The sequence below is a fragment of the Pithys albifrons genome, chromosome 6, assembly GCF_047495875.1.
Source record: "Pithys albifrons albifrons isolate INPA30051 chromosome 6, PitAlb_v1, whole genome shotgun sequence".
NCBI lineage: Eukaryota > Metazoa > Chordata > Aves > Passeriformes > Thamnophilidae > Pithys > Pithys albifrons.
Window position 1 is genome coordinate 13,004,900 of NC_092463.1, and position 11,268 is coordinate 13,016,167.

At 47.6% G+C, this 11,268-nt stretch overlaps 1 protein-coding gene across 1 annotated transcript; it reads right to left on the minus strand.

The window, feature by feature from the left end:
- Window positions 1-1,039: 1,039 nt before the first annotated feature.
- Window positions 1,040-9,595, minus strand: LOC139673617 (extracellular tyrosine-protein kinase PKDCC-like). Its single transcript, XM_071559391.1, has 7 exons — window positions 8,999-9,595; window positions 8,704-8,826; window positions 6,319-6,590; window positions 5,094-5,173; window positions 4,895-4,999; window positions 3,244-3,420; window positions 1,040-1,865 (listed from the first exon to the last, which is right to left on the minus strand). The coding sequence occupies exons 1-7, from the start codon at window positions 9,515-9,517 to the stop codon at window positions 1,762-1,764; spliced, it is 1,380 nt and encodes a 459-aa protein (XP_071415492.1). The 5' UTR covers window positions 9,518-9,595; the 3' UTR covers window positions 1,040-1,761.
- Between the last annotated feature and the right edge of the window lie 1,673 nt (window positions 9,596-11,268).

An 11,268-nucleotide genomic window follows, 5' to 3' on the forward strand; every position in this document is an offset into this window, starting at 1 on the left:
CACACAACAGATGTCTGAAGCCCCGCTCAGTAGGATCGAGGTAGAACAATAGCGGACCCCTGGAAGGACTTTCTTCAACTTCCACAGGACCCACTGTAATGGAGAGAGTGATCTGTGGTGTCCATTTAAAAATCCTTGCCCTCACAAAGCCTGCAGCAATGTGGCCATCACTAAAAGCCTTCTTGTTGTGCTAACTAGGAATTCTCATTAATTGGTATCACTATCAGAGTCCTTAAGCCGAGAGTAAGCAGCAGGGGTTATAGTGCATGAGAAAGCTCCCATGCAATGGCATTGCTGTGGGTTAATTGAGTACTAACGAGCTGAAAGGTGAGGTCCTGCACTAGGAAACACAGTGCCAGACCATCAAAAACACAGTACAACCACAGGCAAGAGCTCAGGCAGGGGGTTGCCCCAGCTGCTACAAGATGCCACATGGAAATGGCCACACCATTGTAGGCTACAAGGAGTCAATGGCTGTATTCCAAAAGCTGTAATTTTCAGTGTGGGCTAAGCAGAAAACAATGTGGCGTCACACAGAGGCTGCGGCGTGGCTTTCTTGCACAAGGGCAGGGACTTTCCCTGTAAGACCTGAGGTCAGTGGCGATCTGGGCCTTCCCCGACCACGCTACAGCAGAAGAGGTACTGTACAGTCACTGCTTCCATGCACTCCCATTGCCACCTCTTATAGTCTGAAATTGCACTAACCCCCATCTATTTTTCAGAGGCCACATCTAAAGTTTTAGTGAGGGGCAGTTGCAACAGGCTCTTGGGACCAGACTGTCTCCTCTACACTTACAAGCCCTACAAGTAGGGCTACAGAGTATACTCCAAGACCTAAGTGTCAGAGGGGCTCAGCAACGTTCATACACTGCTTAGAGCACTCATAGGTTGGCCTCAGGACTGGGATGATGCTAGGTGAGCTGAAGGTGGGAAACACATTTCATCATTTGTTTGCAGTAAAGACTTAGACAATTAAAGAAAAAACACACTTCACAGCATGCTTAGAATATAGCAATTCTTTATCATATGAAGTCGCACCATACACATAAATAATTTGAATGTCTCACTCTTTCATGGAAAGTAACAGAGAAAAACCTTCAAGGTTGATACATGGGAGCTGGTATTAAAAATTACATAGGATCAAACCCAAATCCTGCATCCAAACATGCAGACATTTGGATCCAAAATTGATCTAAACACCACTTCCCTCCCTTGCACTGGAAGGAACTGAATGAAGATCCTCCTTGAAAGACCACCCCCATCATCAACCCCTGGTTATGGATCCCCACCCTGCACCCTTGGCCCTATAACTGAAATCCTGTCCTTTAAATTTGCAGTGGTATGAAATCCCAGCTGGTAGCTGCAGAAGACCTGTTGCCTTCTCCAAAGTGCATTGTCCATAGATTTTTGGAGATGACTGAAATAACTAAACCCACTCAAGCTGGATTCCTTGCAGCTATTTCTATTTCTTGACTGACAAGCTCGCCAAAGCAGCAAAGCTAAGTATTGCACAGTCTAGCGACATTTGACTAAAACTGGGACCATTTATGTGGAACAGCAGTGTGGGAACGGAAAACAAGCTAGCAGAGCAGCAATGAGAAATCTGAGCTTTGATCAAGGAGACAGCAGCATTTGACTCTATCTGAGCTGGCAGGGAGATCCCATCCCAAAGCAAAATAAAACATGTCATTCTTTCCAGCAGATGAAATTCACCCCAGCGGTTTGTTCCTCCCAGGATCATTTTATGTGATCTCATTGTCTTTAAAGTCTTTCCCCTGAGGAAGTTAAACGTTTAATATAGACTACAGCATTAGTATCTGGTATTAAATCAGTCCAGCTACTCTGAAAGGAGGCGAGTGGACGTCCTGGAAAGGAAATAAAAACACAAGTTTAATAGAGGAGATAGGCTCACCTTAACCCGTGCTATTTATTGCAAGCGACACAGGAACACGCTGCTTGCTCAACAGAGGGTCACTCTGCCCTGCCATGGATGTGTTTTACATGCCCAGCAAACTCCAGATGCTCACAGAGTGTGCACAAGGAATGCATCATCTGGCCCCAGAGGCTTTTACGTCTTGCTTTGCTTTACAAAGCTGCCCTAAGAGGGACTATCACATTCCCAACAGCTCTCATTAATCCAACCAGCAAACCTAGGCACTTGGCATTTCAGCCACACACACTTTTTGCATCTCTGGCTGCAAAGTTGGGCTGTAAAACTGTGAGGAAATAAAATATAAGGAAGGGATAAAGACTGCAGGCATGGTGTGGGATGTCAGGTGCTGCAGAAAGTGTCTCTGTCCCTGTGCTTCTCCTGCATCCTCATTGCCACATTAAGCAAGATTCCTTCCAGGCAGGCATGGCACACAGCAACTAACAGCTGCCCCATGAGGAAGCCAGATGAGACCTATTAGGCACAACTCACACAATCCATTGCTAGTGTGAAGCTGGCTCAAAGAGATTTATGTCACATCCATGCAAGTGCTCTCATGTCACTAGTTCACCCCATGCCAATTGCACACAAGCCCACAGAAAAGCTGCATTTTTGGTAGTTTTGGGGTTTTTTAAAATGTCATGTGAGCTGACAAAACATGATTCTTCGGTACCATTGTGGGCAAAACACCCATTTACCTCACTTAGTGTTTCACTTTAAGAAACAATTTAGCTCATGCTTGAAGTGTCAGCTAAATGAGATCATTTATAATAATTCTGAAAACATGCTAACTGTAAGAGGCTATAATCAGAGCTAATTACAGGGACATTCTGGAAATCCCTTGGCTTGGGGCTTTAGTTTTGATAAAGAGGATAACAACTTGTAAGCTATGATTCTTTTAATTAGAACAATAGCAACCACCTTCTTTTACATGGATTCTTTCATCTCTAAAAACCCCACAGCTTTGCAAACCATACATAACACAGGGATTGCTTAGCCTAACACCAAAGTGAAGCCATCTCTGCAAGAAATAAGTAACTGTTTAACAATACCTAGTAGTCCTGTGCAAAATTTGTAGAGGAAAAAAGGTGCAGAAGGAGAATATAATTTCTCTTGTGTCTTCTTACAAATACTCAGGGGATTTTTGCATGCCCACAGTGGCAGCTATGTGATCTTGAGAATAAGGAAGGAAGTTTTTATATGCACCTGCAGACTCAAGGCACTGTGGAGGAAGACAGCAGCACCACCCCCACTCACAACTGAGGAAGCAGGGGCACCACATGGCAGTACCTGTCACATCTGCCCAAGCTCACCTGTCCACGTCCTCTGCTGGGTGACAACAAAACTTTGACACTGTGACTGGGAGTTACAAATTGCAGCAGCTTCCTCGGCACTGTGAACGGACAGCAGGCACCCCAGGTAGCTGTAGGAGGGCCAGCACTTGTAGTCTTCTCCTTCCACTGTTCGGAAACCCTTTAGGGAGATGTAGTCTGGGAACAGAAAGAAGGTATCTAGGGAAACACTTAAAGTGCACTTTCAGAGACTAGTTATTATGCTTAGTGTGCTGCACTACAGTGAAACTCTTAAAAGAAATGTGATAGTGATAAACTGAACTGATCTGACTAGATGGAGTGGGGGTGGAGCTGCAAAGTAAAAGATACCCAAATCCTGCCTTTTGGTTCTTCTGTGGAGCACAGGACAGCAATTCCCCCCCAGATGTAGGAGAGGGGGAAGAGCTCTCAAGGGTGAAGGAACAGGGATGCAAAAGCAGGAGTGGGTGAGAGGAGACTGCTGCACAAAACCATAAGCCCTCAATTTCTTATCCAGAGAAGCCAACCTCACAGTAGCCTCTCCTACACCCCAGCCTCAATAGCAGAAGCAGCTCAGCACAGAACCTGCATCAAGCTACATGGGGCACATGCTGACCCGCCCATTGTGGTTGCCATCCAGAGAAACAGGAGATTTAGGAACCCCAGTATGGGAAAGGGAGGCCAGATCCTGCTCCTGACAAGGAGACCAGACAAAAGACAAAAGACCTGACAAGCCTGAGCAGGTGCTGTTCAGGCTATTGTTCACTGACTGCTAAGAGTCTCTCCCCACCTTCCCACACCTCTAGGATGGTGATCACTTTGGCACACTGCTACTGGGCCAGTTGTGAAGTCAACAGGTAGGTGTTGATGGAAAATACCAGTAATTCCTGTTAAAGCTGCTGCTTTTTCCATGCAAACGACTAGGTATCTTTGTTCATAACGGTGCAAATTCTACTTCTTTCATATGTCAAGATTTCCTTCTGCAAACCACGATCACCTCCTCACCACTGCACTCTCAGGAAACTCTCAGGAAAATGCAAGCCACAGTAACCACTGTACTTTTGAAGCCTTCCTCTCTACCTCCAAATGGGTCCTTTTCAGAGGAATGCCCCTCATAAAGGTTCACTTATCCATCCACAGGTCCAATATAAAATGGTTCCAGTCACTCTGCCACACTTATGTCAGTGTTGGCACTTCCCCGCTGTATGTTCCCAAAATAACCTGTGCTCAGCAACAGAAGCCACTCAGTGAAATGGGAAGTCCAGAAAACAGACCAAGTGGTCCACAGGATGAGATGATGCCACGAAGAGACAGGAGCCACTCAGTTTGCTGATCTGGTTTAGTTCTTAAGCTATCCCAAATACATTCACTCTAAACACTGATGTTCATTGTGAGAGGAGTATTCAGAAGCAGCACAAACACACATCCATCTGTAGGCCAGATTGTCTGTACTGCTTTTCCTTTGCAAAGCAATGCAATCATGCATGGGTCCCATGAAAAAACAACAAAAGGCTGCTCAAAAAAAGACAATTTTGGTGGGTTTTTATTAGTGACTATATACTGCTTGAATGTACGGGAGATCAGAATTTGACCAGCTACCAAGTTCCTCACTCCCTCAGTAGTTGCACTACTTAATGCATTCAAAATCAGGTACCTTTTAAAAGAAGAGGTCTTTTCTGCAAATAGAGCCCAGACTTGTACAGATGTAAAACCTTTTCAAAAGCTTTCACAGTTTCATTTATACCGTATCGTAAATCTCCTATATTTAAGGAAAAAGATGACAAAGATAAGTAATTCCATGAAATACCTTTTAGAGAGTTCCAATAAAGAAGCTTATAAATATTGGCTGGTACCTGTTGCATTCAGAATATCACTCAAAAGAGGCCGTAAAGCTGGTGGTGCAGAGTGTGGCAAAAGATAGGTGAAAAAATACCTGCAAAACAGTCCCACACACTGGTTAGAATGCAGTAGCTTAATTTCCCTGGTAATTAAGTTGTCTGCATTTTCCCGTGACTTCATTATCCATATGCAACTAGTAAGTCTGCTTTGGTTATAAATTTATGTTTGAGCACATCTTGATGCCTCACAGGTGGTTCCTGTGAGTTGGGCTGAAAGCATGGTCCTTGAAGCACCACATGCTGCCAAGTACCACATGAAATCCACCTTCCAAAGGTCTACACAACAAAGCTTCCCCTCATTCCCTGGGGCCTTTTTTGTACACTAAGCAATGCATTTCCAAATACAAAAAAAAAATCAAAACCCACACTAGAAAAGAAGACTCAAGTAAGACCTTTCTCTCGCCCTGAAAAAGTCTGGTGTTCTTATTTCCCCTGAAAAGGCAGAATGACTCATTTTCTGACCCTTTCACAAAACTCCTATTCTAGGGAGACAAGTGTACAAGAGACAAGTGCAACTGTGAGGCTGCAATAATCAATGCAGGGATTTGCCCTTTAAAACTGAATCTTGGAAATTCAGGCTCCCTTAGTCCTTCTGTGTAACTATTCAACTGCCAATGCTTCCTCCCAGTACTTGACCTGCCAAGCACCAATGGTGAGCAGAAGCCCCTGTGTTTTCAGCTGATGGCCTACAAGGAGTGCTGTAGCAGCCTCAGCTCCTTGCCTGTTATCTGTTCCACTACTCTTCCACAGGTGCCCACAGTATCTACAGAGAGCTTCTGAGTTTGAGGGAAGACTTCACCAGCCTGTTCCCAACAACAGGAACTCAAAGCTGGTGGGCTTTGTCAGGTAGCCCATGATGCCACTGCTTTCAGCAAACACAGCCCATGAATGTCAAGCACCAGGGCTTGTTTGGCAAGCAGCAATTCAGAGGTGCAAGCTTTGGGACAAGTTTCTAGAGGGCATTGGGGAAAGGGAGCAGCAGAAGAGAGATGCCTTCATCCTCACCAGACAACTATTTTTCTGCCTTATAAGGAAAATAACTTGCTTCAAAGTGATCCTTAACTACCCTTTGGCAGAGGTGAGGGGAATCACCGAATGGAAGAAACACAAGATGCTGGAGGCTACATGGCAGAGTGTGAGCTCAACTACCCCAGATTTTTCCCCACCTAGCTGGACATACCGATATGCATTGAAAAGATTCTTCTTTTCATTTATTCCTTCGCATTTCCCAACTGCAGAGCATTTGAGAGGGAAGCTTTTGGTAGGGAAGTTGAGTGTGCAGTCATTATCTTCCTTGCAGGACAGCTCCTCAGTGCTGGCATCATCCATGTCTGTCACTTTCAGGTTTCCATCCACCATAACAAACTGCCTCGGCTGGAAATCCAAGAGGACTATTGAACCCAGGGGGGAATGTGCCAAGTAAAACAGCAGTTTCACAAGACTGAGGCAAATCTGAGAAAAAGAAGATGAATATGCATGGAAAAAACAGATGAAAAACAGCTATTAAATTGGAAGTAGAACAAAGGGGAGTGCATTCAATGAAATTAAAAAGAAAAAAACATATAGAACTTAAAAGGTGATTATATGTAAGCTACAAAATTTATTATCAACATTGCCACAGGATTTGACTGGTAAGTAGTTTAGCAACATTTTTTACCAATGTGTGTATACAAAAAGAGACATTTGTAGTTAGAAGAACTAGAGGAGAAAGCTGTGAGGAAAACAATAGCAGCCTTCATGTTTCAGGAGCTATATTGATTTGCTAGCTGAAATCAGAAGAGTTTTTCCCATTCTGGAAGAGAATTAATAGATTCTCCTCCCTTCCCTCATGCTGTTCCATACAGACTGAGGCTTCATAGTCATTAATACCCGATTGATGCCTTGATTCATCACTCAGCAATATGAATTTAGGCACACAATCATGCTTCTGAAGATTTACTCATATAATATATTTATTACAAGTTTTTTTGCTTTTATGTCAACCTTCTGGCAGCAGGGAAAGGTCAGACAATACCTGACACAGCAGAAAGCTCATTAAATTGTTTTTAAATAAACTAGAGCTAGAAGAGTGAGTTTATACTGCACCAGCACTTTGCTATAGTAGCTTTTTCAGCAGTTTTCATTCAGTATGAGGAGTCCTGGCATGAGACAAACTGTATCCTCAGCTAGGTGTGCCAGGCAGCCTCATGCCACCCCTCACCGCTGTTGATAGTGATCTGTGTAGGGCGAGGGTTTTTTCCCTTGGAACAGCTCGCAAAGTTGCTGGTATCTGATGTGGCTCATCACAGGGGAATCCCATATGTTTAGACACCCTAATTAGGAAACAGGACTAGACAGTAGCAGTGCAAATTCTGAATTTGTGTCTTCATCAGTAAAGATATTACTAAAATCTTTAATGCTTTTGTACCAGACCTTACCACCAGCTAATCAAGCGTCATGAGTTTGTAGCTCTGCAGGAGACTTTGACACATTTGGGAAGATGAGCTGCTGGGAAAGCCTTGTAGAAGCCAATACAAAGCTGTTTGTAAGCAGAAGTAGAACTCCACAAGCCAAGAGAAATTATTCTGGATGCTATTTTAACTTGTTTAGCAATCAGAAAAATCCCAGCTCCACATCTCACAGCAGAGCGAGCAGAGTTGCCACACTGCCCCTCCAGCTTGGATGGTAAGACTCCTATTCAACATAAGGACCACATGCAGGCAGGGATTTTATTTTAGGACTTTTGTTGTCCTTTTATTTTGCCCAAAGCATTTCTGGCTGACATTAAGATACCCATGCTCCTATATGATGCTCTCTTTCCTCCTGGGACCTAAACAAGTAGTAGTGAATCCCCAACTGAGCCCTTGAGACAAACTGTAATACAAGCCATAATCAAAATAAGTGTCATGTCATAAGTCATTTATGTTCCTGGGCAGCACATGGGTCCCTACGCAGCATTACTTAGGAGACAGGGTAGATCTCACTAGCAGGCCTGCAATCCTAGCAGCTACAGCAGGAGAAAAGAAGTTTAGTAGTTTTTGTACTACAGCAAAACCTAAAGGGCCAAGATAAGAAAGACCATACAAACACATGGTGAGGGACAGGTTGCTTAGCTTGCTGCCTAAAACAGGTAACACACAGTGAGGTGGCTTTCCCAAGTCAGACCCAACCTGCTGAGGGGCCTTGCTACCAAAGTCTCCCTGCATATACATAATAGAGAAGAAAAAATAATGATATAGTGTAACAGCAGGTATTAACAACCACCCCAGCACTGAACAGGAGTTTGTGTCTGTCTCATCCCAGATGTAGTTCTAACATCGCTCTAGAGAGAAGGAAACTAACTGTGGGATGTCAGGCTAGGGCTATTTTAATGTGATTTAAAAGGAGTGAAAGCGAAACAATCTACGGAAAATTTGCGGGAGCAGAGTGTCAGAAGGAGAGAAAGAAACAATCTACGGAAAATTTGCGGGAGCAGAGTGTCAGCAGGAGAATCCCGTTTGCTCCAGCAGGCACCACCGCCTCTTCACATTTACCCAATCTGTGGCCTAAAACCGACTGATAAAACTCCTTTGTTTTGTTTCCTTACTTTAAATCTTTCCTCCCAGGGGGTCTGCAGGAGCTGAATCATCTCCAGGGGGGATCCCAGCTCCAGCATGGCTGTGACGCGTAGCTCAGCATCTCCGCTGTTCTCATAGCACTGACCGTGCAGCTAGGGAAGAGTACAAGCGACGGTCGGGGCGATGCCACTGCCAGCGACAGCAGGTCGGGGCTGCCGGGGGACAGCGGGGAAAACACGGGAGATCCCAGCTCAACCCCGGCACCGCGCTCCCCGCGCCGCCGCGGGAGCACTTCCCGCAGCCCCCCGCCCCGCCGTGCCGTACCTGGACGATGCCGGGGTGCTGCAGGCGCTGCAGCAGCGTCACCTCCTTCAGCAGCTTGTAGGCGGCCAGGCGGCGGCAGCCGGCGGGCGACCCGTACCGCTGCACGCACCGCCGCACCTCCCGGCCCGCCCCGTGCACCGACTTGAGGGCGACGGCGCCGCCGCCCTCCAGCGCCGCCCGCGACACCACCTTGGTGAAGCCCCAGCCCAGCACGCTGACCGCCGTCGCCCGGCTCAGGTCGCCGCAGCCCAGCCGTCCCGCAGCCGCCTCCCCTCCGCCCGCCGCCGCCTCCAGCCGCCGCAGGTCGCGCCGCCTCTGCCGCAGCTCCTCCCGCAAGCCGGGCGGCAGCGGGAGCAGCGGCGAGGAGCCCGGCTGCGCCTCACTGCCACCACCACCACAGCTGCCACCACCGCTGCCACCGGGCGGCAGCGCCAGCAGCGCCAGGGCCGGCAGCGCCAGCAGCGCCGCCGCGCTCAACCGAGCGGTGCGCCGCGCCCGACCCGTCGCCGCCGCCGCCATGGGGAGCGGGGCTGTGCGTCCTGCCGCTCTGCCGCCCTTGCTCCGCGGCGGCGGGGAAGGCGAGCGCCGCCGAGGGGGCGTGTCGGACGGGCAGCGCCCCGAGCCCCCACCCCGCCGGCACGGCCCGGCCCCGCGGGCGCACCGCCCGGGGAGGGGAGGCGGCAGTTCTGTGAAAAGTGGCCCGGGGTGGGAAGCGGAGCTGCCGGGAAGCGAGCGGCACATCCTCGCAGACGCCCGCCCGCCTTCCGACGGCGCCCGCCTTCCGACAGAACGTGCCGATTTCACGGGCGTTGAGTTTTGTCATCCCTGCCAGAGTTAGCGCAGAGTGCAGCCGAGGGATCGCTGTGCAACGGGTTAAAATCGATAAGACCTGAGATAATCACGTTCCCCTGCCTCTGAAAATGCTCATGTTAGGTTTCTAAGAAAAGCAAACACTGGTAGTCTCTCTTATAAGAAGGGTAAGCCCTATAAGGCTGAATCAGCAAAACATTGCCTAAAGCACAGAATAGTATTTTTTCCAGAAAAATACCCAAACAAAACACAACGAAACCAAAAACCCCTCCTCCACTAAAACCAGCCAATCCAGGCAGAAAACACAATTTTATCATTTAGTTCCGAGGAAATTGATTGGCCTGGTGACAAAGGCAGCTCAGGGCTACCTTACGTGACACGCGAACTTGGGCAGGAGAGGGAAGCATTGCCGAGGTGGTTGCAAGAAGCAGGACAGGTTCGTGCCACGGCTCTGTCACTGTTTTGAGGCACGTGTCTGCACTAGGCGCTGCTGTGTAGAAAGTGTCAGTCGGGTCAGCTCAAGGCGAAGGCAGATGCAGATTATCTGCTTCTAATTTAGGCAATATGCAGTCAACTCTCCTCACTGAGCAGCCTGAAACACCAGCCCAATGGGTTGATTCACTTTTTAATTTACGTTTATGTTGCTGGGCTAGAAGTTAAAATAATGGTCTGCCTCTCCATCTGGTTTGCTTAGTTTTCTGAACTAATGTTTTTGGTGGCATAACTAGCCTGAGAGACCCTCCCCAGAGAGGGAGCAGGTGATGCACAGCACAATTGGAGCTTGGCGGGATTGGAGGAGGCCCATCTCTTTTCCCCTCTTAGCTGGGGTGGCTGCTGTTTCCCAACTGCTGCCCTGTTCCTGAGAGACACAGCTCTGCTGAGAGCCTGGAGGTTCTGCCTGCACGAGAAGTCTAGTGGGGCATCCACTGGGACACACTGGGTGAGATTACACAGAGTTTGTCCCACAATGGGACAGTTCAGTCCTGCAGTGCTGCTGCAGCTGCTGCCCTTGGACATGTCTCCCCTTCTCCATCTCTCCCTCCATGCATAGCAGTGCCATTGACTCTCTCCCGACTCACTCATAACTCACTCTCTGTGTGCATGCACTGCTCAGGTCACTGTTGCAAATTACCCCTGCAAAGCAACCTTTGTGAAACCTCAAAGAAATTTGACTTAAACATCATGGTCTGTGGGCTGAAGATTTTCAGAGATTACAGCAAGGTAGCTATCATGACCAGAGATCCTCAAGGCTATTTTAATAGAAATAATGAGTATAAGCAATCACTTATAAATAGCTTCCTTCACAAAAGCCTGCAGAAAGTTTCCCTTCTTTTTGGTTCAATGCCACTGGAGCAGTCAATGAGACAGAGTATGAGCATCAGCACCTCAGCAGAGTGCAGTTGCTCTGTAAGAGGGCAGGAAAAATGAATTCTGAATTCTTCAGGGCACTTCCACACATG

Bases quoted from the DNA above. Each gene is read 5' to 3' on its own strand.
- LOC139673617 (XM_071559391.1), bottom strand. From the start codon at position 9,517: ATGGCGGCGGCGGCGACGGGTCGGGCGCGGCGCACCGCTCGGTTGAGC. The intron at 5,174-6,318 runs GTATGTCCAGCT...ACTGTTTTGCAG, and splicing joins AATCTTTTCAATGCATATCG to GTATTTTTTCACCTATCTTT. The intron at 3,421-4,894 runs GTACCTGATTTT...TTCTGTTCCCAG, and splicing joins AAGACCTCTTCTTTTAAAAG to ACTACATCTCCCTAAAGGGT.